General features: G+C 50.8%; 1 protein-coding gene across 7 annotated transcripts in view; it reads right to left on the reverse strand.

Annotated features, from left to right (window-relative positions):
• The window catches only part of ZNF236 (zinc finger protein 236), a 108940-nt gene that overhangs the window by 27557 nt on the left and 56791 nt on the right, over positions 1–24592 (reverse strand). For all 7 annotated transcript variants that reach the window (XM_030337010.1, XM_030337013.1, XM_030337012.1 and 4 more), the window contains 11 exons: positions 19340–19481; positions 18199–18459; positions 15079–15338; positions 13832–13930; positions 13207–13358; positions 11634–11737; positions 8610–8761; positions 6875–7087; positions 4517–4799; positions 2246–2349; positions 34–399 (listed from right to left, as the gene is read on the reverse strand). In XM_030337010.1, coding sequence (XP_030192870.1) covers positions 34–399; positions 2246–2349; positions 4517–4799; positions 6875–7087; positions 8610–8761; positions 11634–11737; positions 13207–13358; positions 13832–13930; positions 15079–15338; positions 18199–18459; positions 19340–19481 — 2136 coding nt within the window. The remainder of the gene's footprint in view (positions 1–33; positions 400–2245; positions 2350–4516; positions 4800–6874; positions 7088–8609; positions 8762–11633; positions 11738–13206; positions 13359–13831; positions 13931–15078; positions 15339–18198; positions 18460–19339; positions 19482–24592) is intronic.

Consider the following 24592-nt stretch of genomic DNA (forward strand, 5'->3'; position numbering starts at 1 on the left):
GGCACACCAGTGCCGCCCAGGCCCGGCGCTCACCCGACACGGAGGCAGGGAGGATGGCCTGGCCCACCAGCCCCTGCGGAAGCACGTTCTGCTCGAACTGCCCCGTCAGGACAGAGTTGTTCATGACGAACACGCTGGGGTCGGCGGATGACGGGCTGAGCAGGTTTAAGGGCTGCAGCGCCTCCGACGGGCTTCGGGCCACGGGCTTCCTGGCTTTCTTCGGGTCGGGTTTATAATGAAACTGCATGTGCGTCTTCCTCCGCCCGGACGTGCGGAAGCGCAGCTCACAGTGCGGACACTTGAAGGGCTTCGCTCCCGTGTGCAAGCGCATGTGCACCTTCAGGCTCCCCTTTGTGGAAAAGGCGTTGCTGCACACGTGACAGCTGAAGAGCTTCTGACCTGCGGAAAGGTCAAGGGTCAGCGGGGCCCCCCGACGGGCCACACCCACGCGCAAGCGCCGGCACGGGGCGGGGCCAGGTACGTCAAGGAGGACCCTGTTCTGCGGGTGCTGGCGCAGAGACCTCGCGGCGAGCACCGCCAGAGCCTGCGTCCACGACCCCACAGCACTTGGGCGTCTGCACCGCCTCTCACCGAGCCTCGACGGGACCCGGGGTGGGGGCACTAAGCGGCTCGGCCCCGTGTCGCTGTCACTCGCCCCTCGGTTTACAAAGGGTACCTGTACGTGTCAGCACACGTCTATCTTCTTTCTGCAGGGGGGCCCCCGGGACACCAGCGCAGGTGGGGAGTGGCCACAGGTGTGGATCACGTGCTCAGCTCCTGGGACTCTGAGCCAAGGGCATGACGGAGGCCGGGAGGTGGGGCCGAGGGCCCGGTCACCCGCCTACCCTGCCCCGGAGAGGCTCTGGGGGGACAAAAGCGTCCCGGTTTTCTGTTTCTCTCTATTTCTCCCAGAAACAATACTGACTTCTATTTAACCGGGCGGGCACGCTGGGACCCACCCCGGGACTAGGGAGGCCAGCTGTCCAGCCCTGCTCGGGGCCCTCAGAGGTCACCCGGGGAGCCCCGAGTGCAGGACGAGGCCTGAAAGGTATCTCTCACAGAGACTTTTCTTTCTGGGCCTCAGGCACAGGGGCCAACACAGAATCCCGGCGTGCGAGCCATCACGAACACCACTGGCACTGGCCAGGTGAGAGGCCCCTTCTGGTCCTGGCGGCTCACAGCATCACACGAGAGGGACAAAAACACAGCACCCGATGAACCAGCGGAAACACTGCCCACAGCAGGGGCGCACGCTAAGTTCCTGTATCTATCTATTAAATTCCAAACACTAACCCATCAGAAAAGAATCATAGGACTTTACATAAACATGTGAAATTCCCTTGTACGTTTTTGGTCAATTCTGCCGGGAACCAAAAATTAAGAATATAAATGAGTTTCACAATCATAATCCTATGAATCACATGAACAACTCTCCCGTTTACTGAGAGTTCACCACAGTTCCCGCGACAGCCAGAGGCTCCGAGAAATGGCCCGGAAGCGAGCACAGACGTCAAATCTGCGCGGGGTGTGCAGGCCTGCCCCTTAACCACTGGGCACCCTGTGCAGGGCAAGCAGCAAAGCCCTGCTGTATTTTAATGAGCACCATTAACCTTCAGTTCCTCAAATGAGACGAAGAAAAAAATGGCCATTGGGAATCGTACATTAATGTTTTTCCTTTATAAGATTTCTCCCCACCTGAAAAGAATTATTAGCTGGTAACTATAATCAGCTTGGCTAAATCCCCAGTTCTTGTAAAACCTCAACAAACCAAAGGTCTCTGGCCTAAATGAGACTAAGAAAGAATTTTCTTAACAAAGGTATTCAAGGCGCAGTAAGAACACTGACAGCAGGCAGCTCGGCATCGGAGACCGGGCTCCTTTTCCTCCGTGTTTTCTGGATCATTTCTCCCAAGTCAGAAATCAAAACTCCTTTTATACCCATTTCTTCATGGTTCCTGACTTCTAAGCTTCCTATGATCTTGAAAGGTAGGCGGGGACAAATACAAAATGCCATCGTGGTGCCTAGGAGGCTCAGTCAGTTAGCAGCCAACTCTCGGGATTCAGCTCAGGTTGTGATCTCAAAGGACATTAGTTCGAGCCTGCTTGGGATTCTCTGTCTCCGTCTCTCTCTGTCCCTCCCCTGCTCATTCTCTCTGTCTCTCTCAAAATAAATGAATGAACACTTAAAATTCTCTACAAAGCGCCATCATGAGGCACCGACGTGGAGCACAGGCGCCCGCTCGTACCTGTGTGCGTCTTCACGTGGCAGTCTAGGGTCGATTTAACAGTAAAGCTCTTCCCACATTCATCACATTTATATGGCTTTTCTCCAGTGTGGATTCGCACGTGCCTAACCAGAAAGCATTTACAGTAAGTGTTTTTATTTTTAATTTTATACACATTTACAAGCAATCTCATGATTTTAAATTCGTAACTATGCCTGTAAGTAAAAAATACGTGTTAGTATGGGCTGAATAAACTCGGCCAAATAAAACCTTTGATCTCCATCTACACAAAAACAGCAGAAACAAACTCAGAAGCAAACAAAAACATCTGCAAGATGGACGAACACAGGGCTAACTTTTCTTAAACCGAAGAGTTGTTATAAATCAGCAATAAGACCAGAAACACCACAGTAGAAGAACAGACAATGCATAGGAAGCTCAGAGAACAAATACAGCCAAAAGCCACGGGAAAGCGTTTCACCCATACCCAGAATTGAAAAAGAGGAAATGAAAACACAAAGCTAGCATTTCTGCTGTCAGTCAGATGAGGCCTCAGTCAGGGGGGCAGTCTGGGCACCACCTGGCGGCAGTGACCCAACCCCCCTGCAGGTGCACCCGCGAGGGCTCCTGTAGCGACCGGAGACAGAAGGCGTGCCCTGAGATGAAAGTTGGCATTCCCCCGCGACAGAACACGTCACCACTGAAAAGAAGGTAACAAGCTTGCAGGTACAAAGAAAGAAGGGTGTCTACGACTCAATATGTAAAAACTACACCAAAAAGAAAACTGTAGAACTTAATGGTGACACGTGGACATTTCTGGGAAAAACACGTAAGAACCAATTGACAGCGGTTGTCTCTGGAGAGCAGGAAGGACTTTTTCTCACTTGATGGTGTCCCGGGCTGTGCTTTTCTTTTGTCTGGCTTCATCCCAGGACCTGGTCCTCTCCCCCTGAATGCTCTGCTGTCTTACTCCCCGCTTAATTGCACCTGACCTCCGGGTGCCCAGAAGAGACACCACCGCCACCTCCTCGGCACGCGCCGTCGCCCCACTCACCCCCCCTCGCCGCCACCCTCGCTGCAGTGAGAAGAACAGGGCAGTCCAGCGGTCACCCAGGCTCACTGATGAGCACTTCCAGCCCAGTGGCCGCTCTGCCACCAGCCCCACCCCCATGGAGGGCGCTGAGGGCTCAGGAGGAGCTGGAGGGCAGCCTGCTCCTTCCCCCGCCTCCAACTCCGAACTGCTCCTCCCTGTGTCAGGGGGCCCGGTATCCCCCAACCTACCAGCTTGCTCCTAATCCTGAGCCGTCCAGAGCGACCCTGCAGAGACTGCAGGAGAACATTCTACCTCCCCGTCTTTCCCGCAGGCTGACCTTGCCCCCAGCCCTCAGTGTCCCATTTCCAAGTCTGCTTCATCCTGCTGGACTTGACCTCACAGCGTCAGTCACTGCTTGGACAGACTGGTGTGAACTGCACGCTGCCTCCTGACACGCTCGCTCCCGCCCCGGCCTGAGCCTGGGCCCCCCCGCTCCCTACGCACACCAGCACCCCTGCTCCCGCCCCGGCCTGAGCCTGCGCCCCCCGCTCCCTACGCACACCAGCACCCCTGGGGATAAGGAGGTCCCTGATGCTGTTTGCAAATGTACAAAGCTCAGCACCGTGTTGTCTTCAAGAAATAACTCATTTCCTTTTCTTTTCTTTGTTAAACTTGAGCAGCACCCCCCCGCCGCGGGAGGTACGGTCCAAGACCCCCCGTGTGTGTACCAAACCGTATTACACCGTTCATTCCTATACCTGATACTTATCGTGAGGTCTGATTTCTAAATTAGGCCCGGTGAGGTTGATGGCAACTGATGACGAACGGGAACAGTCACAACAACACACTGTGATAGAAGTTAAAATACCGGATTGTGCCACATCCCCCCCCCCCCCTTTCGTGATGACGGGCAATGATGACATGTCCACGTTAGATGACGGCAGGTGACAGACATGGGCACGTGACCCAGCTCGGGAGGAGGGTCGCCCACTTATGGGCCACGGTTGACTTCAGGTAACGAGCAGAAACCGCAGATGAGGGGGGACACCGCACCCCACGGCTCTACAGAAAGGAGTACAATCCACGCAGCAAACTCATTTCTCACCAACTTCCCGAATGAGCTCAAAGGGAAGCCTCAAAATTTACGCGGGCTTCAAACCGTAACTCAGGAGACTCCTCAGCCCCTCGCAAGGCACCGGGTTCCGACAGGGCCCGCGCGACGGCACCATCGAACCCCCGGGGCAACACCGCGACCTCACCTCACGAGGTCACTGGGCTTCTTGAAGCTCTTGGGGCAGTAGGAGCAGCAGTTGGCGAACTTGGGCTCGGCCTCCAGCTCCGCCTGTCTGTCCTTCATCTCGCTGACGCGGTCCTTCTCGGCCGCCGACTGCACCAGGACCTGCTCCGACACCGTCGCGCTTTCCTGCGGCCGAATTTTGGCCAGTTGTGCCGTCTCCTCCTCTGTGAAGGTGATGACCTCGGGACGAGCCTTTCGAGATGGGTTTCTCTCGGGATTTTCCTCCTCTTCCTCCACACACATATCTACACAAAACAGGAAGGACCAAATCCTCATAAAAACTTAGGTTTTAACACAACAAATATATTAAAACCAAACACCTATGTAAGATTAGAGTGGGTCACTCGGCCTAGCGGGGTCCCCGGGAGGAAGGGGCACAGCGGTCACCGCGTGGGAGCAGTGCCCAAGGACCAGCCGGCAGACAGCTCCGACCCACGGTGTCCACACGGGCCACCGGCATTCCTAAGCAGACAGGCGCTACCACGGGCAAAACCTGAAATATTGTCGCATAAAGAAATCAGCAGAGCCCAAGACAGGAGACCAGAGATAAATTAGCAAAAAGGCCCTAATTAAAGAGTTAAAAAAAAAATTCAAACATATACATATAAGCGTTCTCTGAGTGAGACGTAAGGATGTATTTACATGGATTGTAAACAGGAAGAAGGTGCTATTAAAACCCAACAGAGGGAAAAGAGCTGGCTGGGAGGGAGGTCAGAACTGCACAGACAGCTAAAAAATAAAAAAATAAGGACTCAACAGAAACATCGACTAGCCAAACGGACAGTGGCTAACACCACATCAGTGATAAAAACTAATTAGATGCCACGTCAGGATAAAGGGACAAAGATGGGAGGGAGGGAAAGGAGGAGAGAAGGGAAGAGAGAGGCCAGGGGAGGGTGAGGAAAGGTCGGCCGTGAAGGAGAGAATAAAGTTTGGAAAGATTTGGGGGCAGTGGGGTAGAGCTGGTGGCCCCACCAGCACGGGTAACGAAATGCGGAGAGAACTATTCAAACACTTAAAGTACCAGGAACCCCATCCATAGGGCAAAGCCACTGGCGGGAAAAGGCGAGCGAAACGGAGCGCCACGCACGGAAGAGACAGGATCCGATGGTGTCTGCCACACAGACTCACTGTCCCAACACCGAGCGCAGGTTAAACCCTACCGAGTGGCTCTAGGTTTGGGTAAAAGAAACCAGCGCAAGCGGCTTTCCTCCTGAGGCTAAGAAGGCTCCCGCGGAGCTCTGTTTCTCAGTGACCCCACCGAGGAGAACACCAGGCCCTTGGGTGCACGCTGTGTACGCAGGGGGGTGGCGAGGCCACAATGGGAGCCCCCAGGCGGTCAGCATCAGCTGACAAGGTGGCGCCCTCCCCCTACAGGGTTCCAGAACCTGTTGTGAGGATGCCCCCGTTCTGTAAGTCAGCGCAGGGAGAGGTCCTACGTGACGGAAGTGGAAAGAAAGGCCTTGCGAGGAGCGAGCAGGGTGGAAGCTGGCGCTGTGTGACAGAGGAGGGGCCAACATTCTGAGTTACCTGCGGAAGAAGCCGGAGCAGCTGGCCTGTAGCGGGGAGGCTGGGGGTTTTTATCGCCTTGGGTGGGTTAGGCACGTTTGAAAGACGTTTTCCCCAAACCAGAGGTCGGAGCTACAGCACTCGCTCCCCAGGAGAGCCACCAGGGACGACCGTGACCTTGAGGTCAGCTGAACACGGAGCACACGGGGGCCACGGGCGGGGAGAGGAGCCCGGGGACTCACACCCCCCGCCCCGTCACGCCCACCCGGCGACATGCAGCGCCGACTGCGCAGTGTGGACATGCCGCCATGGGATGTGCTACAAAGACTCGGTCTGGCCGGTGCGGAATGGCAGCCCTACGGCTACTGCGCCCACTGGGGGGGGGGGGGGGGGGGGGGGGTGGGGGGGGGGGGGGGGGGGGTCAGCCTGCTCCCGTGGAACCGCGCGGTGCGCCACGTGGATCGGCAGAGGCGCTGCGGTGCGTGCACCGTGGGGAGCGCGTGAGAGAAAACGAGGGACGTGCGTGCAGTCCCCGGACCTGACGCGCACCTGTTCCAGGTACCAAACACGCCCACGATGCGGAGCATGAACCCCTCTCCGGTGGGAAACCGCACCTCCACCCACGTGCACGGCCGCCCCAGGGGCGGTGACCGGTGACGGGGGGTTTCCCTCTCTGCGCCTCTCCGAACCTGGTTTTCAGGGCACTCAGGCCGTGGTCGTCGGAAAAGAAACCACTGGAAGGGGTGACACGGACACGATCTCTGGGCACGTCAGCACCCGCTCCCCGGACCTCCACCCACACGGGCAGTACCTCCTCCGTCCGCCTCCCCCGGGGCTGGCGCGGCAGAGGGGGCCGCCTGGTGCCTCTTCATGTGCTTCTTGCAGTGGACTGTGGTGCGGAAGCCCTGCTCGCAGAACGGACACTTGTAGGGCTTCATGCCCATGTGCGTGGCCATGTGCCTGGTGAGGCTGCCGTTGGTCGTGAACGAAGCGTTGCAAACACTGCAGCTGAACGCCTTCACTCCTGTGACAACAGAACCGCATTTCGTTACCTTACGGCCCTAAGTACTCGAGGACACACAGAGATACGTTCAACAAGCCACAAAACCCGAGACCGTCTTCGCCCTGGTCTTGTGCGAGGACGTGGCCACGACAGCACATCTTCCTACTAATTCTCTCGTGCGATCACAGCCTCCGAGCGCGCGGCTCCAGAGCAACGCCAAGTCCTCTCCGCCCCTCCGTCTGCTACACTGAAACTGACAACATGCCGTGGACTGTACCCTTGAGACGTTTTCTCAAATCCATCTTTTTTCCTCGTTCCCACAGCAAATGACGGGGCAGCGGCCCACAGCCCCGCTGTACAGCTTCAGTCTCCAGTCGGGCCCGATGGGAGGACCCTCTTCTCCGGACTGAGGGCACAGAGGCCCCCCTGACTGACCACAGCGGCCATCAGCCGCTGCTCGTTGCAGGAGTCGTACAGGCTGCTCTCTGCTGCGGGGACAGCGGACTCCTTGGCAGGACCCCAGACCCGCCCTCACGGGCCCTGCCCTCGGCCTGTCTTCCCAGCGCCCGCCAAACCGCTCCCTTGTTTTGTCTGTATGTTTTTATTTTCAGATAAAGCCTTATACAGAATATACTGGATGTAAAACAGATATGATATACAAAATAAAAATACAAAATTAAATATATTTAAGATATACTCAACGGCAAATCATAGATCTGATAAAGAATATATTTTGAAAACTCTTTAAACAATGCAATAATGTTTGCAAATTATCTAATTTAAAAATGACATAGGATTAGGATAGCCATTTCTCAACACGCACATGAAAAGATGCTCCACACCATTAGCCACTAGAGAAACGCAAATCAAAGCCACGATCAGACACCACCACACACTCCCAAGGACAGTCATAACAGAAAGGACACACGATAGGCCTGGTGTTGACAAGAGAGTGAAACCAGAACCTTCGTCCATTGCTGGTAGAAAGTAAAACAGTGCAGCCACTTTGGAAAGCAGGCTGATCAACTCGAAGGGTTACACGGAGTTACCATATGACCGGGCAATTTCACCAGTAAACAGAGAAATGGAAACATAGGTCCACAAAAAAGTATGCACATGTTCACAGCAGGCTAATTCCTAGAAGCCTAAGGACAACTCACAGGACCAACAACTGGTGATAATGAGAGGGTCCACCCAAACAGGGGAAGGTTATCCCTACAAAAGGGAAGGCAGTGCTAACACCCGCTACAATGTGGACCGGCCCCCACACAAGCTCAGTACCAGGAGCCCTGTCTTGTATGTTTCCCCCTGCATGCAATGTCCAGAACAGGCCAACGCACGGAAGCAGACGTGTGGTTGCCTGGGACACCGGGGGGGGGGGGGGGGGGGGAGGGCACCGAGGGAAAACGGGGAGGGGCCACAATAGGCACAGAGCTTCTTTGGGCTATGACGACAATGTTCTAGGATCAGGGGGTGGCGATGGCTGCGCCCCTCCACGAACACACTGAAAACCACAAAACCCCAGTGCGAGGCAGACAGCGACCTGTGTGGGTCTTCTCGTGAGACTTGAGAACGCCCGAGGACACGAAGCCACGGCCACAGAGCTTGCACTTGTAGGGCTTCTCCCCAGTGTGCGACCGCACGTGCTGCTTCAGGTGGCTGGACTTCTTAAAGCCTTTGTTGCAGTACTCACACCTGCAAATACAGAGTGAAAAGCAGAGAATGCGTTCATTCAGAGCTCACTCAGATCTGACACCTGAGACTGGAAGAGAAACAATCTTCACCAGTGATCAGGAAACAACCAGGCGTCGCCATTTCAGAAATTTTTACATTAGATCAAATTCTGCTCAGAGGATCTGTGGTCTTACACATATTTTATTATTTCAATGTTGGTAAATCCCGTACCAATCCCCAGCAGGCGTAATATTTGATTGGTCGGAAACTCCTCCTTTATACAGAACAGGAAGATAATTTATCACGTACTATTTTCTTTACTAAGTCATAGGAGACACTGTGAAACCTTCCACTGCTTCAGGGTCAGAATCATTCCTGAGTCCAGACATTTGGAATTGCCAGTTCATATACTCTTTTGGTTTATAAAATACTTCACAAAACACATTTTCCTAGATCTATTTTGAATACTATGTAAATGTACAGTATTATTTTCCCCTAAGTTGTTACAGAATATACCAAAATTGCTTCAAGGATAAAATAATTATAAACTTCTAAATTCTTATTCACATATTATTAAAAACAAAAAAAAAAAAAAAAAAAAAAAAGATTTAGAAAGCTTCTTCTATTATATTTCCCTAGCTTTTCCAAGTTTTACCTGCAGTAGGAAATGAGTCACGTTCCAAACCACACTCCCCAGGACTAGACATCTGCAGATGCAGTTACTGCCCCCTAGTGTCCACACCGATCTAAAGACTGGCAAATGTAGATGCGTTTCCAAAGTTCGTTCTGACGCAAGCTTGCTTTTTGAAAAAACCAGAGAAGCAAGCAAACAGCATTCACCAGCTGACGTGAGAAAGCTAATTCCGCCAATGAAGTCGGGACTGGCTCTGTATATAGGGCAGCCGAGGAAAATACTCCATTTGCAGAACTGAGTACTGCTAAACCACACAACGTCTGCTGAGGAAGGCTCCGGCGCCCACACCTGCAGATTACGACCAATTTCCAGCACGGGAACAACATCGGCAGTTGTGTGGACAGACACCGGCCCTCAGAGAACAGTCTGAAGCCAGGACGTCACCCCCGCCCAGTCACGCTCCCGCCCCAGGACCAGCCTCCGTCCACGCGGAGACAGGACCCTTCTCTGCCTCCCCTCGCCTCACGAACTACCCTGCCCGCTGTGCAATCACACAGCTGTCCCCTCACGTGTCCAATGCCAGCCTGGGTCACAGAGGCCAACCCTGAGGGCAAACCGTCTACTGTTCCCCAGCACCAGCCCTGATGACGCCACCCCTGTTCCCCAACACCAGCCCTGCTGACATGAAACCAAGTCCTGGTCTTTGTGCCATACCTGCTCCCCCAGGGGTGGCCCATTTCTAGGGGCAGTGATTTCACCCTCCCAGCTCTGAGGTCAGAGTCCCAGAGGCCGTCCTCAGCCCCTCCCCTCCTCCCACACCTCTGCCTGTTGGAGGTCCCGTGAAGACCCCACCTTCTGAATGGATATGGCATCTACAACCAGTCCCAGGACAGTAGCGCCTGCTCTCCCACTGGCTGCCACCCAGCACCCACCACCCCTTCCTGCTGTCTCTGTCCCCATCTGCTGTGCACCTCGCCCATCCATCTTGCTATCATCTCTTCCCACTAGACTGCCAACTCCTGAGGACTGAAGCTTTTGTTCTGTCTTGCTCACTAATCTAGTGGGTTCTTAATAAACACTGAATAAATGCACAAATGATGCAAGGCCACAAGTCCTGGAAAACCAAGCACATGTCACAAAGGAATCATGAGAAAACATCCATCAGATTAATCTCACTTAAAAATACCAATGCAAAATCCCACTTAAACACGAGCAAGTGAATACCCACTGAATAGATCAAAGTATGAATAAAACAGAAGGAGAGTCTCAGAAGTCCTGAGGCCCATCTCTGTGTATCTCAGATCCCCAAATTAGCAACCACTGCACAAATACCATGTTGGATTTGCAAATTCGTGAAGATCTCAGGATAATATGCTCCCAAAAGTAAAAAACCTCCTGTATAAAAACACCAGTTCAAGGTACTCGAGGTTGTGTGTGAAAAACAAAACCTATGGAAATGGGAGAGTGACATTACACATCACAGCTTAATGACATTGGCAAATCTTAGCCATTTTCAAAATCCTCAATTAAGACCACTGACTTGAGATAAGATAGCTCACCATTTTTTAAGAGTAACTATAAAATATTTTTTGTTGTTGTTAAATGGCTGTGGGAAAAATTTAAATTTAGACTTTGAAAAGTATTTTCAGCAAATAATAAAATTACTAAAATATTATAAAGCCAAGACTATCTCTACAAAGACAATACTCCTATTTAATTGTATACGAGTATGTCTATCTTGTTCCCTGGGAACGTTCCCATCCCGTGGGAGCTGGGCTGTGGCCTGCCCGCTCTGCAGGGCACCGCACGCGTCCCGAACAGCACACGGCCACTGTAGGCACTCGGCGCACACGGCTAAGGGAATGGAAGCATGAGGAACAGGCGAATGTAAACGCAGTCTCCGCGGTCACGGTGCTCCTTGGCTGTTATATATACGGCACGCACAGAACCCTGAACAAAAAGACACCCAACAAATTGAAGTTTTTCTGAAAACGTGGTAACAGTGGCTCTCGGCAGTAACAGGAAGTCACCGCACGGCAGGTGAAATGCACAGGCAGGTGGCGAACACTAACCAGCTGTAGAAATCTTAGCAAGCTAATCTCTTTGGTCTCCGATCCTTTCGTTACAATAAAATGGGATGAGAACAGAGCCCGTTCAGAGTCGTTGAGTTAAATCACAAGGCCCTGGGAAGGGTGACGCGTGCGCTGGGCGAGCGGCGGTCAGGACTGGCGTCCGCCGGCCCCCCGTGCAGACAGCTACCTGTAGGAGCGCCGGCCCTGGTCCTCCCCGGCCTCCAGGAATTCGGGGCGTGGGGTCTGCAGTTCCAGTTCTTCTTGGGACGACTCTTGGATCAAACGAGTTGTCTAAAATTTAGCACAAGTATAAAGCAGACTACCTGAGTATCTATACATAAATGCAAAACAACCGACAACTAAGGATAAGATTTATAAACGCAGATTCAAAGGAGTAACGCTAAGTAGCTCCATATAATCATCTGGCTAGATTAATAATAAAAATCATTCAGGGGCGCCTGGGTGGCTCAGTTGATTAAGCCTTCACCTTCGGCTCAGGTCATACACATCCCATGCACGGTTCATGAGTTCGAGCCCCGCATCGGGCTCTGTGCCGACAGCCAGGAGCCTGCTTCAGATCCTGTGTCTCCCTCTCTCTCTGCCCCTCCCCCGCTCATGCTCTGTTTCTCAAAAATAAATAAACGTTAAAAAATGTTTTTCAAAAAACAAAATAATCATTCATATCAATTTTAGTAAATACTTACTTATTTTCTATTAATTTGCTTTGATACAAAGGCTAGCCAAGAATGAAATTGTTGATCTTTCCATATTTTTTATAATTCTTAATGAGAGATTACTCATCTGCTCTCGTGCTACTGAAAATGAATAAACTCCCACTGCCTCGCTTGTCACAGAACCACAGGGAGAGACAGCATGTCATCCACTCCCCAGGTCCTACCCGGATGCAGCATTTGGACCACAGGCCTTCTAAGCTTTGAAGAAGTGCTCTGAATTTTCCCTGGAGGGTCCAGGCCTGGAGGGTCCAGGTAGCTGGAGAAGCTACCCACGGTGGCTCCGGCTGTTTTCAACAGCGGCTTTCACAGAAAGCGAACCATTCATTGGCCGGTCATTTCCTTCACTATTGAAAAATTTCCAAACGTGGAAAAAATCAAAAGCAAAACAGAACTTTAAATGTCTCCAATGAGACTGAGTAAAACTTTTCTTTTTAACTTTTTTCATGTTTATTTATTTTTGAGAGAGGGACAGGGCGTGAGTGGGGGAGGGACGGAGAGAAAGGGAGACACAGAATCCGAAGCAGCTCCAGGCTCCGTGCTATCGGCACAGAGCCCGACGCAGGGCTCGAACCCACAAACTGTGAGATCATGACCTGAGCCGAGGCCGGACGCTCAACCGACTGAGCCACCCAGGTGCCCCAGACTGAGTAAAACTTTTAAATGATGTATTCAAATATTTATTTTTAGGACATCAGCATCCCTTGTATTTCCATTCTGAGATTAAGATTCCGCAAATAAAAACACATAGCTTGTCACTAACGCAACATGACATCCTTCACGTTATTACACGTTACTGACTTCCCTGAGTTCTAAGAAGTTTTGTAAAATCCCACGTCACGGGACTGAAATGTCTCAGCCAAGTTTAAATGTTTTCAAAGAGAAGACGCTCATGCTGAACGTTTCGGCGTCACAGGCGACGCGACACTGTCGGTATGAGACGTCAGCGTGCCCTCCTAAGTGAGCGACGTCCACAAGGTTACAGGGAGACCTGAAGGCGCCGGCGCCGGGCACGCCACGCACACTCACCACGTTCATGGCGTCAGAGCCGGGCACGGGGAGCAGGCTCTGCTGGTGGAAGCTGGCGGACAGGGCCTGAGACTCCAGCGTGCTCGAGTCCTGCAGCTGCTGGACGGGCGCGAACGCGGTCTGCTGACCGTACGGGTCCGTCACGGGGAAGCCTGAAACAAATCAGAAAACACGAGTCCTACAAAAGATACTCCGGTCACACACAAAGAAGGTAAAAAGAAAAAAAAAAGTCGGTTTTACAAATAAAGATGCTTAAAGGGACATTTCTACCTTCTGAACTAGAATGAGGATTAGCCGACATCGGCAGGCTCTGAGAACAGGTGCCGCGTCCAGCACACGAGCCGTCTACGCAGCCACCCCAGAGTCCCCTTCTACTCAGGCACCACTGCTCGGCTACAAACCACATGCAGAATGGTCAAAGACGCCTTCCAGACGACTGAGCGGCCACACGCAGTGCGAGCGCACGCACGCGCACACACACACACACACACACACACACACACACACACACACACACAATCCATGCAAAAAGTTATCGGTTTGAAGTCATAAACTTCGGAAGGGCCTTAAAACGAACACCGAAGGCTGCTATGAAGACAACCCGACCCGGGTGCAGCTCACTGACCCTGCGACAAGCCAGCCGGTTCGAAGGACTGTGCTGGAGCCCGTTCCTCAAACTGGTCCACGGGCCCTGGCAGGGCGGGCGGCGGGGCCACGAACCCATCTGAGGTAGACATGCAAACACAAGGGGCAAGTTGTAAACTCCGAAGTCATTTCAGATCTACCAATCCGTCCAAAAGGGTACTTTAGTGAGTTCTCCAAAATGAGCCTCCTTCTTTTGGAAAGACAGTAGGAAGTACATATACCTGTATAAATATATACACAACACAAAATACACGACAGATAGATACTATAGCTGAGGCATTACCTTTGTACTTCCAGGATGTCACTTCACAGTTTACCCTAAAACGTAGACGTTCTTCTACAGGGAAAATATCCTAAATGCAATTACATTCAATGACTATTTAAAACCTTTTCAGGGGCCCTGGGTGGCTCAGTCGGTTAAGCATCTGATTCTTCGTTTCGGCTCAGGTCAGGATCTCACAGTTCGTGAGTTCGAGCCCCACGCTGGGCTCTGCAGAAGCAGCACAGAGTCTGCTTGGGATTCTCTCTCTCCCTCTCTCTCTGCCCCTCCCCTACTTGCGCTGTCTCTGTCTCTCTCAAAATAAATAAATAAACTTAAAAAAATTACATTTAAAAAAATATGTTATTTTTGGATGGGCATTGTTCCAGGAAACCCAGAGGATAAAAAGCACAAAATCGTGCTCACAGACAAAATACGTCTGGGAGCCCCGTAACACGGAACAGTAACCTGGCCAGCAAACTGTCTGTTAGGCTCGTGAAAGACAAGGAAACTGTGCCAGACACGAACCAACCACGTCACCGAGCTCACTGTCTACAGCTAAGCTGACATCTGTTTGCAGCAAGACCCTGCTGATGAAGAAAGCAACCCGCTGGGTCCGGGGCCTACCCGCTTGCGGATGCGCGACAATTCACAGAGCCGTACCATTCCGTGAGTCAGATGCTCAGGGCGCCATTACACAATGCTAGAGGTCACAAAGATGTACACTTCCTGAGCACGCAGGCCCTTCTCGACACACGAAGGGCTAAAAGTGCCTACGAGAGGAGTGTGTGTGAAGGGTCCTATCTCTGGAACTCGGGATCCCAGCAGACCCTCTCAGGCTCGCACACGGCACAAACTGGGATCCGAAAACTCAGAGATCAGACACCCCAACCCAGACTGGAGGGAGTGTGAACGGCTGCAAAAACCGTACGGGTGATTGTAAACGTTAGGACTTCTGAAATATTTGCCTTCGTCCGCTTCCAGAGGCTGGTGTGTCAACGGCTGGCCGAGCCCCGCGTCCTCCGTGCGCACGACCTGCTGTGGCTCCAGGTCTAGCATGGCCTCGGGGTTGGCGGTGTCCGCGGCCGCCCGCCGCAGCTCCTCACTCTCGATGTCCACCTGCACGTGCGTCGGGGCGTGCACGCTCTGCTGGTCCCCGGTGCTGTCGTCCAGGGGGGCGGCTGGCTGATGCTGCTGGTGCTGCTGGAGCTGCTGGGCGAGCTCGTACCTTCAGAACAGCAACGAGAGGCCGCGCGGTCAGGGGCCGCCGAGAACCGCTGGCGCGAAGGACCGCTGTGCGGTCGGTCACTTACTAACAACATTTAAAAGGATGACTTCATCTTGAAGCCATGGCGGCAATCCAGCTCAAATTAAACACTAGTAAGAGTTCCGGAGAAAACAAATCACGTTCCCCGGACTCTAAGTGCTTTCACAGATTATAGGGATATGAAGGCAGCAAAGAGGAGAGAGCAGAACACGCACCAGAATAGGTCACGTCTTAAAAAAGAGTTTAAAAGATACCATACGTTTCACAGTAAAACTGTCCTAGCGCAGACTCTGCAAGGAGCTCAAGTATTCAGAAAAAGAACCGAACGAAACAAGATAGCACCTTTATGGACAGATTTCAGTATCATAAACAAATGCGGGGTACAGAAGAGGGCCCGAGTGCCGTGGCCTGCTGGCCCCACAGTCTGGGGACACAGACATCTTCCAGGGACCCATGCGTGACACGGCACGGACTATGAGGTATGTACGTGGCTGCTCCGTATTTCTGCAGAACCCGTATTCACGTTAGTACTGCTTTTACGTACTGTAAGTATACCCGGTACGTTTCCACCAAGGTCAACAATTTGCTTTCAAAGATAGAAATGAATAAGGCATTCAGTGAGTGGATCAAAGAACGTAAAATCCCAGCTGAAACGATTACCTGGCTAACAGGTGGACAACATCTAGGACAAGAACAGCCTGCTCCCCTCTAAGACGCCAGGGTCACACCCACATACACTCCACCATCTGCCTGGTTCCAGAATCGCATGAATCCGCCTCCTGGGAATTCCATTCTTAGCTCCAAACAAACTCTACCTGCTTCATTTTCTAATATCAAAACCAGTCACTTCTAAACTACTTTCACTGAGAAGGGGAAACAAAATGTAATAGGACAGACAAGTATGAAATATGCACGGTCACAGCTTTACAACGCTGGGGACTGTGGGGAGCCCGTGACAGTCACGTATGGCTCTGCCGTCACTCCCCAGAGGACGGAAGTGCATCTTGTATGTAACTTCTGCACCTTTGCTACTTTCTATACTTTTGCCTTTTACACTTACTTTTAAAGTAACTGTGTATGGCATTTTAGGAATCCCCACCACTTCAAACAAAGGGATGAAACACCGGAGCTACGGGCTGCCTGCAGGTGGGTTCAGACACATCCAATCTGTAAGACGACACCCAGCTCTGCCCCACGACAGACCTACCAGTCTCCAGGCTGTCACCTCAAAGTCACACATTCATCTCAAGTAACTGTGGCAGGTGTCCCACAGCATAACCCGTGACAAGCAGTGGCCGATACGACACTCCACCTAAGAGAGGTGACCCAGCTAAAAACAGCTGACCTACTTCCCAGAAATTCTACTACTGGCCGTCGAGTCCATAAACAAGGCCTCGGACGTGGACCCCCACGCTACTGTGGCAAGTGCACAGACCTGAAAAGGCCTGAGTTCTTGACGGAGAAAAAGTATTATCCGCCTGCCCCCAGGCCAGGTCGAACCCAAGCTCTACCCTGTTAGCACACGCCGCTCCCAGGCACGCCCGGACAGCAGCCAGGGAGCACAGAGCCCTGAACCTCCGTGGCCACCAGTCCCCCAGTTCAAATGCACACAAAGCACATCATTTACTCCCTAAAAGGAGGAAAACATAAACCGGACATAAGATTGGTCGACACCAGCACCATCACGTGCCCTAGGATGGTCTCAAGAAGCAGTGAAACCTCGCAGCTAAGTGACAACTGGGCCAAAATCAAACACCATTCTTCCTTGTCCTACGTGCTGAGGCATCCAGAGGGCTAATACCAAACAATTACCTCTCCCAAGTAGCTTATCCTAACACGTAGGGTTTGGCCTTGTTGACAGTACCAGGCAGAGACATCTGGGTTAAAATACTGCCTGAAGAGGAAACACTCGGGAGCAGAAGCTTTAATGTTCTCTTACGGCAGACCTAGCGACTCTTCCTGTCACAGTATCCCGGGATGTGGTGACCCTGTGCAGCCTTCCCAGTGCAACACAGAATACTGTGCCTTCACAGAAATCCCAGTGAATGAGCTCCAGACACAGCCAGAAATGCACCGGTGCGAGGGCTTCTTGGGTCACCTCCATCTGGAGATGAGAGAGTCCTCGAATCAGATACAAACGTCAGCGAGCTTTAATGACGGGTTTGTGTGATCGCTAAAACACACGTTCTTTTCAAGTCAACAACACAGAGCGATGAGCGTTCGGAGACACTAACGGTGTGCCGGGAAATCACAGGGCGCGTGACTAGCACTTTCTTTTTTGCCCTCTTCACCACCTGATTGTACCGGGCACAGTCTACCCCGCACTTGGGCGACTGCTGACTGTTTGGAGAGAATTTACAAAGCATTTAGCCCAACAGACACCGCTTCGATATTACATTAAAAACAAAAGAGTGGGGGCGCCTGGGTGGCGCAGTCGGTTAGGCGTCCGACTTCAGCCAGGTCACGATCTCGCGGTCCGTGAGTTCGAGCCCCGCGTCGGGCTCTGGGCTGACAGCTCGGAGCCTGGAGCCTGCTTCCGATTCTGTGTCTCCCTCTCTCTCTCTGCCCCTCCCCCGTTCATGCTCTGTCTCTCTCTGTCCCAAAAATAAATAAACGTTGAAAAAAAAAAAAATTTAAAAACAAAAGAGTGAATGTTTTGAGCGTGTGGCTCTTAGACGATGACATAAAAGTTTATCTAGTCCATACACCTCAGCTAGAAGTAATAAAACAGGAAACAAAGACCATTATTTCTCAAAACCACTCTGCACCCCCATCTGGGAATTACAGATAACTAAAAAAGGACCATCAGAATTACACCTACCTATGGGTTTTCATGTGCTTTTTGCAATTTAGCGAGGTCTTAAACGTTTTCTGGCAATAGGGACACATATAGGGACGAAGGTCATTGTGGATACCCATGTGTCGCCGTAGGCTACCGCCAGTAGTGAAAGCCCCGTTACATATCAGACACTTGAAAGACTTGACTCCAGTGTGCGTGCGGACGTGTGCTTTGAGCACTCCCGCAGAAACAAAGCCTCTTCCACACTGAGAACATTTAAAAGGCTTTTCACCTGTATGTGATCTAAAAAGAATAAAAATGTTAGTGAATGAGCGTCTCACAACATTACAATGCTTCGTACGTTAGACTAGAGCACACGTGTCCACCGTTTCACTGAGCACCACGGCGGCGGAAGGCTCGGCAGTGGGGACACCCTTCTGGACATTCTTCCAGCGACAGCGCCGGAGATTCAGAGCTCGAGGGACTTGCCTGAGCCACACAGCGGCGCACGGCGGAGACAAAGGTCTATGGCAAGTCCGCCTCGAAGTTCTCAACGTTTTCATGACATTTCACCATCTCTCGCGACCAAGTCTCTGCTTTCTTTTCACTGTTGCTAGCACCAAGCATTCATCTAAATTCTGATGAATGAATCTGGAAAACCGTTACAGTACCTCACTATAACTCAACAAACCCAGTACTTGTTTGACACGTCCTAGAAATTGCAAATGCTGACATATAATAGTGCAAATAAAATGCGGTGACAATTTCTGGGTAGAATAGTCTAGTCAAAACACTAATGAATGAACATATCAGTCACCGGGGGTGCCTGGGTGGCTCAGTTGGTCAAGCGTCGGTCGGCCTTCAGTTCAGGTCATGATCTCACGGTTCGTGAGTTCGAGCCCCGCATCGGACTCTGCACTGACAACTCAGAGCCTGGAGCCTGCTTCGGATTTTGTGTCTCCCTCTCTCTCTCTCCCCCACTCATGCTGACACTCTCTCTCAAAAATAAATAAACATAAAAATATATATATATCAGTCACCAATAAATACTGTGGGGTCAAATGTGACATTTTCGAATCCCAAAAACAAACACTACCCGTCCTTACTATTTCTATAAGCTACCCGCTCACCGAATCACTGCAATTAAGCTACATCTTCCATTTCTGGGTGGACATCACCTTACCTGATGTGCTGTTTAAGGTGGCAAGACTTCTTATATGCACGATGACAGTAAAAACACTTGTACGGTCTGTCTGCTTCGTTTACAAAATTGTTATTAAAATAACTTTGAAAAAACTGGTTTCTTGGAATGGGCTGGATAAGACCTACAAACCAAAAGAAAATCAGGAATAATTCACTGTTAATGCTACTAAAAAAGTTAAATGTGAAAAGGCATCTGTTTTCCCCAAAAGATGAAAATTTGGAGGAGTTAAGATCTAGATTTCCAGTGTTGCAGCTAAATGCTATTTTAATTGTGTTAGAAACTGGCTATTTTAAAAAACTGGGGAACACGTATAAAGTTAACATAAGACAGGTATTTTCCAACACAAGGAATATACGTACATTGCAGTTCCTTCCTCTGGTTCTAGAGCCAATTTTTAATGCATTCCTACATTTGCTGGCACGGAATCAAAATAACCGTATCCAAACTGTAGGTTAACCAGGATTCTGAATCCCTTATTTGTTCGGTATAAAGACTGTACCCCAAGGACGACAATACACTCAAAACACAAATGACTCTAACGTGATCTTCTGTTCTAAAAAAAAAAAGTCTATTTTTATAGAAATGCTATTAAAGGGTTATCTGTGAATAGGAAAACTGGTAACTGAAGTATTCCAGGTTTTACCGACTTTCAATAAATAAAGAACCCCCTTAGGTTGACTGTGAAACTTAGGTCTTGATCCAGCCATTGAGCTAAGGACAAACACGCATTTGAGCCTTTTCGATCGCTTCCTATTCACCTGGAACGTTAAGAGGGAGACCTCGCCGTCGCTCTGCCCAGGCGCCCCCTCCTGCCCCATGGCCACACGGCTGCCGGTCAGGATCCTGGGCCACTAACTCCCGTGTGAGGATTCTTGGCAGGCACCTCTCAGGACACCGTGGCTTTCCCGGACACTCCGGGCCACAGCTCGGTTCTCTGCCCTAAAACCTATTTCTCCCTCCCAACCCTCCTTGTTGCACGTGAACGACAATCCCCCCAGTCACGTGGGGCCAGGAGTTCAGAATTTTTGAGAACTCCCTCCCCGGTCTCGTTCGGTCCTTTGCCGTCCTGGGGGCCCTACGTCCCCACGGCCTCAGAGACCTATTTCCCCTTCTTCATTCCCGCTGCCGCCAATCTCAGACAGCGGAGGAAAAAGCAAAGCTGGGGAGGATTCAGAGGCTCAGCAAGTCACGTCACTCCCATATCAGACGCAGGAAAGGGACCCGTACCTCCTGATGCCTGCACCAGAAGCCCACCTGTTTTTCAAAGAGAACTCGGCACCCTCCCTGTGACCTGTGTTTAATCGACACAGCACAAACCTAAAACTGCCCAAACTCGTCCCAGTTCACGGGTGTTTGGGACCAGCAGAGCCGTGTCAGTGCCATTCAGAGCCGCTCTCTCTCTCTGGAAGCTGCAACGCTGTTCCACGCTCCCCGGCTTTGTCCTGGGGACTCGGCTCCCGCTCAAAACAGCTGGAGTCGCCTCCCCCAGGACCCACAGACCGAATCCCACGGAGACATATGCCGCGACGACGCCTCCATCAAATCGCGGTTCTGCTCAACCTCCTCCGGTCCCCAACACAAAGACCCTGTTACTGAAGAACACGACGTGCTCACAGGCCTTCCACCGAGTTCTGGATCAGCACCGCTCGGCGTGCCTTCCGCCCGCTGGCGCTGGCAGCTCCACCCGGCCGCCCACCCTCCCTCCAGTCCCTCTGGCTCACTCTCCCGGTCTCTTTCCCCCCCTCCACTGGCCGCAGCGGAAGCCCAGGACCTGTGCCATGGTCACGGACACAGCCCCGAGCCCGTGACAGTCACCTGCCAAGGAGGACAGGGATCGCGACCAAAGAAATTAATGCTCCCGCCCGCAGTGTCGAGAAAACCAGGCACTGAAGGAAAGAAGCACACACACAAATCCAAACCGAGATCGTACAAGCCCCGCCCCAGCCACCTACCTCTGCGGGAACCCCTCAGCCCCCCGTGGTTCCCCACCCAACCCTCTCCCGGGGCTTCTGGAACCCGTGTCCTCCACCGTAAACGACTTCACACAATGTTTAGTGCCTCATTTCTTTTCCACGACATTGAGCCTACCGTCAAGAGTGAGTCCCCTGAAGCTGGCACCCTCACTCCTAGTGACTGCTGCTTCTCTGACGAGGAGCCCTCGCCCTGAGCCCTGGCCCAGTGCTGCCTCCTGGTCTGCCATCATTCCTTCCCGACCTGCCTACGACTCCATGAGCAGAGTCCTGTATCCCAACCCCTCGCTGATGCGCTCCTGTGTACTCTGCAAGTCCTCTGGCCCCGTCTCCGGTAATTAGGAAGCTCGTTAAGAGAAAAGTGAGAGAATCCGCTCTCAGAGATAATCATTATTAACAGCGTGTGTTCTAACAAAAGGGTCTGTTATATACAAACGCAAGTGGGATCGGCCATACACCCTGTTCTGGTTATACTTCAACTCCATATTTGCCACCTTTCCAGGTCAGTACCTAGGACATCCTCATCATCCTCTGCAAGGAACTCAGATGGGTCAACGTGTCCAGTGCATACCACACACTTTTGCTGAGTATCTCTATTGCCCTAACTGTATACCGTCACAGTGCTGCAAGGAACAATCCAGTCTATACAACTCTTTGCCTTAGTCATTTCCCCAACACGCACGGAATGACAACCTCTAGGGTGGTGTCCAGGCACATGTAGTGAGAAACAGACCCCTAAATGATCCTGAGTCCTTTGCAAGTGTGTGGGGGGAGGGGGCTCCCTACTGTGAGCTATTAAGGCAGTAAAATTAGAGGCCTCATTTTTTAGATGCTTTTTCACCTATAATTTTACAAGCATAAACTCCTGTTACAAAGTTAGACTAATTATAAGGTCTCAATCTTCGAAAAAAAAAATTAAGGGAGAATTAAACATCCATAAATTTCCTACATATACACACATACATACATATATACATATATTAGGGGCGCCTGGGTGGCGCAGTCAGTTAAGCGTCCGACTTCAGCCAGGTCACGATCTCGCGGTCCGTGAGTTCGAGCCCCGCGTCGGGCTCTGGGCTGATGGCTCGGAGCCTGGAGCCTGTTTCCGATTCTGTGTCTCCCTCTCTCTCTGCCCCTCCCCCGTTCATGCTCTGTCTCTCTCTGTCCCAAAAATAAATAAAAGTTGAAAAAAAAAAAAAAAAAATTTACATATATACATATATTAACTAAACTACTCTTCTCAAAGAAAGGCACGAATAAATTCTAGTTGATTAACGTGTCTCAAAAACAAACTGGACATGTGCTTAAAACTTCCTAAAATTCCTCCTGTAGTAACAGGAGAAAAAGTTTTATCTTGCTACAGTATTTCAGGAAATACATTTAAGCCTTAGAAGAGCTTTCACACGTTATAAACAGTAAGAGAATGCAAATACTGCAACATGATGACAAACATAACATTATTATAGATAATGCACACCATATAAAATGAACTTGATATTTGAGGTGAGACGAATGTGTTTTAAAAAGCAAGATAAGGGGCGCCTGGGTGGCGCAGTCGGTTAAGCGTCCGACTTCAGCCGGGTCACGATCTCGCGGTCCGTGAGTTCGAGCCCCGCGTCGGGCTCTGGGCTGATGGCTCAGAGCCTGGAGCCTGTTTCCGATTCTGTGTCTCCCTCTCTCTCTGCCCCTCCCCCGTTCGTGCTCTGTCTCTCTCTGTCCCAAAAAAAAAAAAAAAAAAAAAAAAAAAAAAAAAGCAAGATAAATGCTCTAATATCAATATAATTAAAACATGAATATAAACTTGGAAGATCAATCATTACACCCCTGAGGTTTAAAATAAAAGATAACCATGGGGTGCCTGAGTGGCTCAGTCGGTTAAGCGTCCGAGTCGTGATTTTGGCTCAGGGCGTGATCTCACAATTCACGGGATCGAGCCCCAGCATCGGACACTGCACGGACGGTGCAGAGTCTGCTTGGGATTCTCTCTCTCCCTCTCTTTGCCCTTCCCCACTTGGGCTCGCTCTCTCAAAATAAACTTAATAAAAAAATAAATTAAATAAAAGATAACCAAAGCCCGGCTCCCTTTCAAAGAAAAGGTATTTCAAACATCTGTGCTACACAAAATGAAAAAATGGGGACGTTACACTTATACACACACATACACGTCGTCACGTATGGGGAAAAACAGCGACTTCTAAAAAAATAGACGTATCTCTGAGTTGAAAACTGAGAAGCAACTATAGAACAGAATCGCTTTTCCTTTTTTCTTCCCCCCTAGCTTTATTGAGAAGCTGAGAAGTAAAAGGCACACATCGCCACAGAGGAAGGCAGATGGCGGGATGGTCTGACACGTATTGTGACGTGGTCACTGAGGTGGGCTCGGCTAACACCCATCCTCTCATAAGGATACAACAAAAGGAAAAGAAAGGAAAAAGAAAACAGTTCTACCTGTGATGAGAGCTCTCAGGACCTACTCTTCACAACCGTCCTGCACATCACACGGCAGCGCTAGCTGTAGTCACCACGGCGGCCTTCTCATCGCTGTTGTGTATTTATCTCACAGCTGGAAGTGTGTGCCTTTTGACCCCCTCCCCCCAACGCTCCCTGTCCCCCACTCCCCTCTTCTGATAAACACTAGTCTGACCTCTTGTTCTATGCATCTGTTTTTGTTTTTTCTTCCTTTTGGATTCCACACATAAGTAAGATCATATGGTATTTGTCTTTCTCAGACTTGTCTCACTTAGCAAAAAAATGCCTTCAAGGTCTGTGCACGTTGCCACAAATGGTAGGATTTCCCCATCGTTTATGTCTGAATAATATTCCATAATGTTTTTACCCATCTGTCCATCAATGGACACTTAGGTTGTTCTCATCTCTTGGCTACTGAAAATACTTCTGCTGTGGACATGGGGGTGTGGCTATCTTTTTGAGTTAGTATTTTCATTTCCTTTGGAGATGGACGCAGAAGTAGAACTGCTGGATCATATGGCGGTTCTATTCTTAATTTTCTGAGGATCCTCCTTACTGTTTTCCACAGCAGTCGTACCCATTAACAGTCCCACCCACAGTGCACAAAGTCTGCCTCTTCTCCACATCCATACCAGCATTTGTTGTCCCACAGCCATAGTTCGCTGTGGTTTTAATTTGCATATCCTAATGACTAGCGATGTTGAGCATCTTTTCACGTAACTGTCAGCCTTCTGACTGTCTTCTTTGGAGAAAAGTCTATTCAGGTCCGTTACCCACTTTTTAAAATTTTTTT

This window comes from Lynx canadensis, chromosome D3 (genome assembly GCF_007474595.2).
Source record: "Lynx canadensis isolate LIC74 chromosome D3, mLynCan4.pri.v2, whole genome shotgun sequence".
NCBI classification, from domain to species: domain Eukaryota; kingdom Metazoa; phylum Chordata; class Mammalia; order Carnivora; family Felidae; genus Lynx; species Lynx canadensis.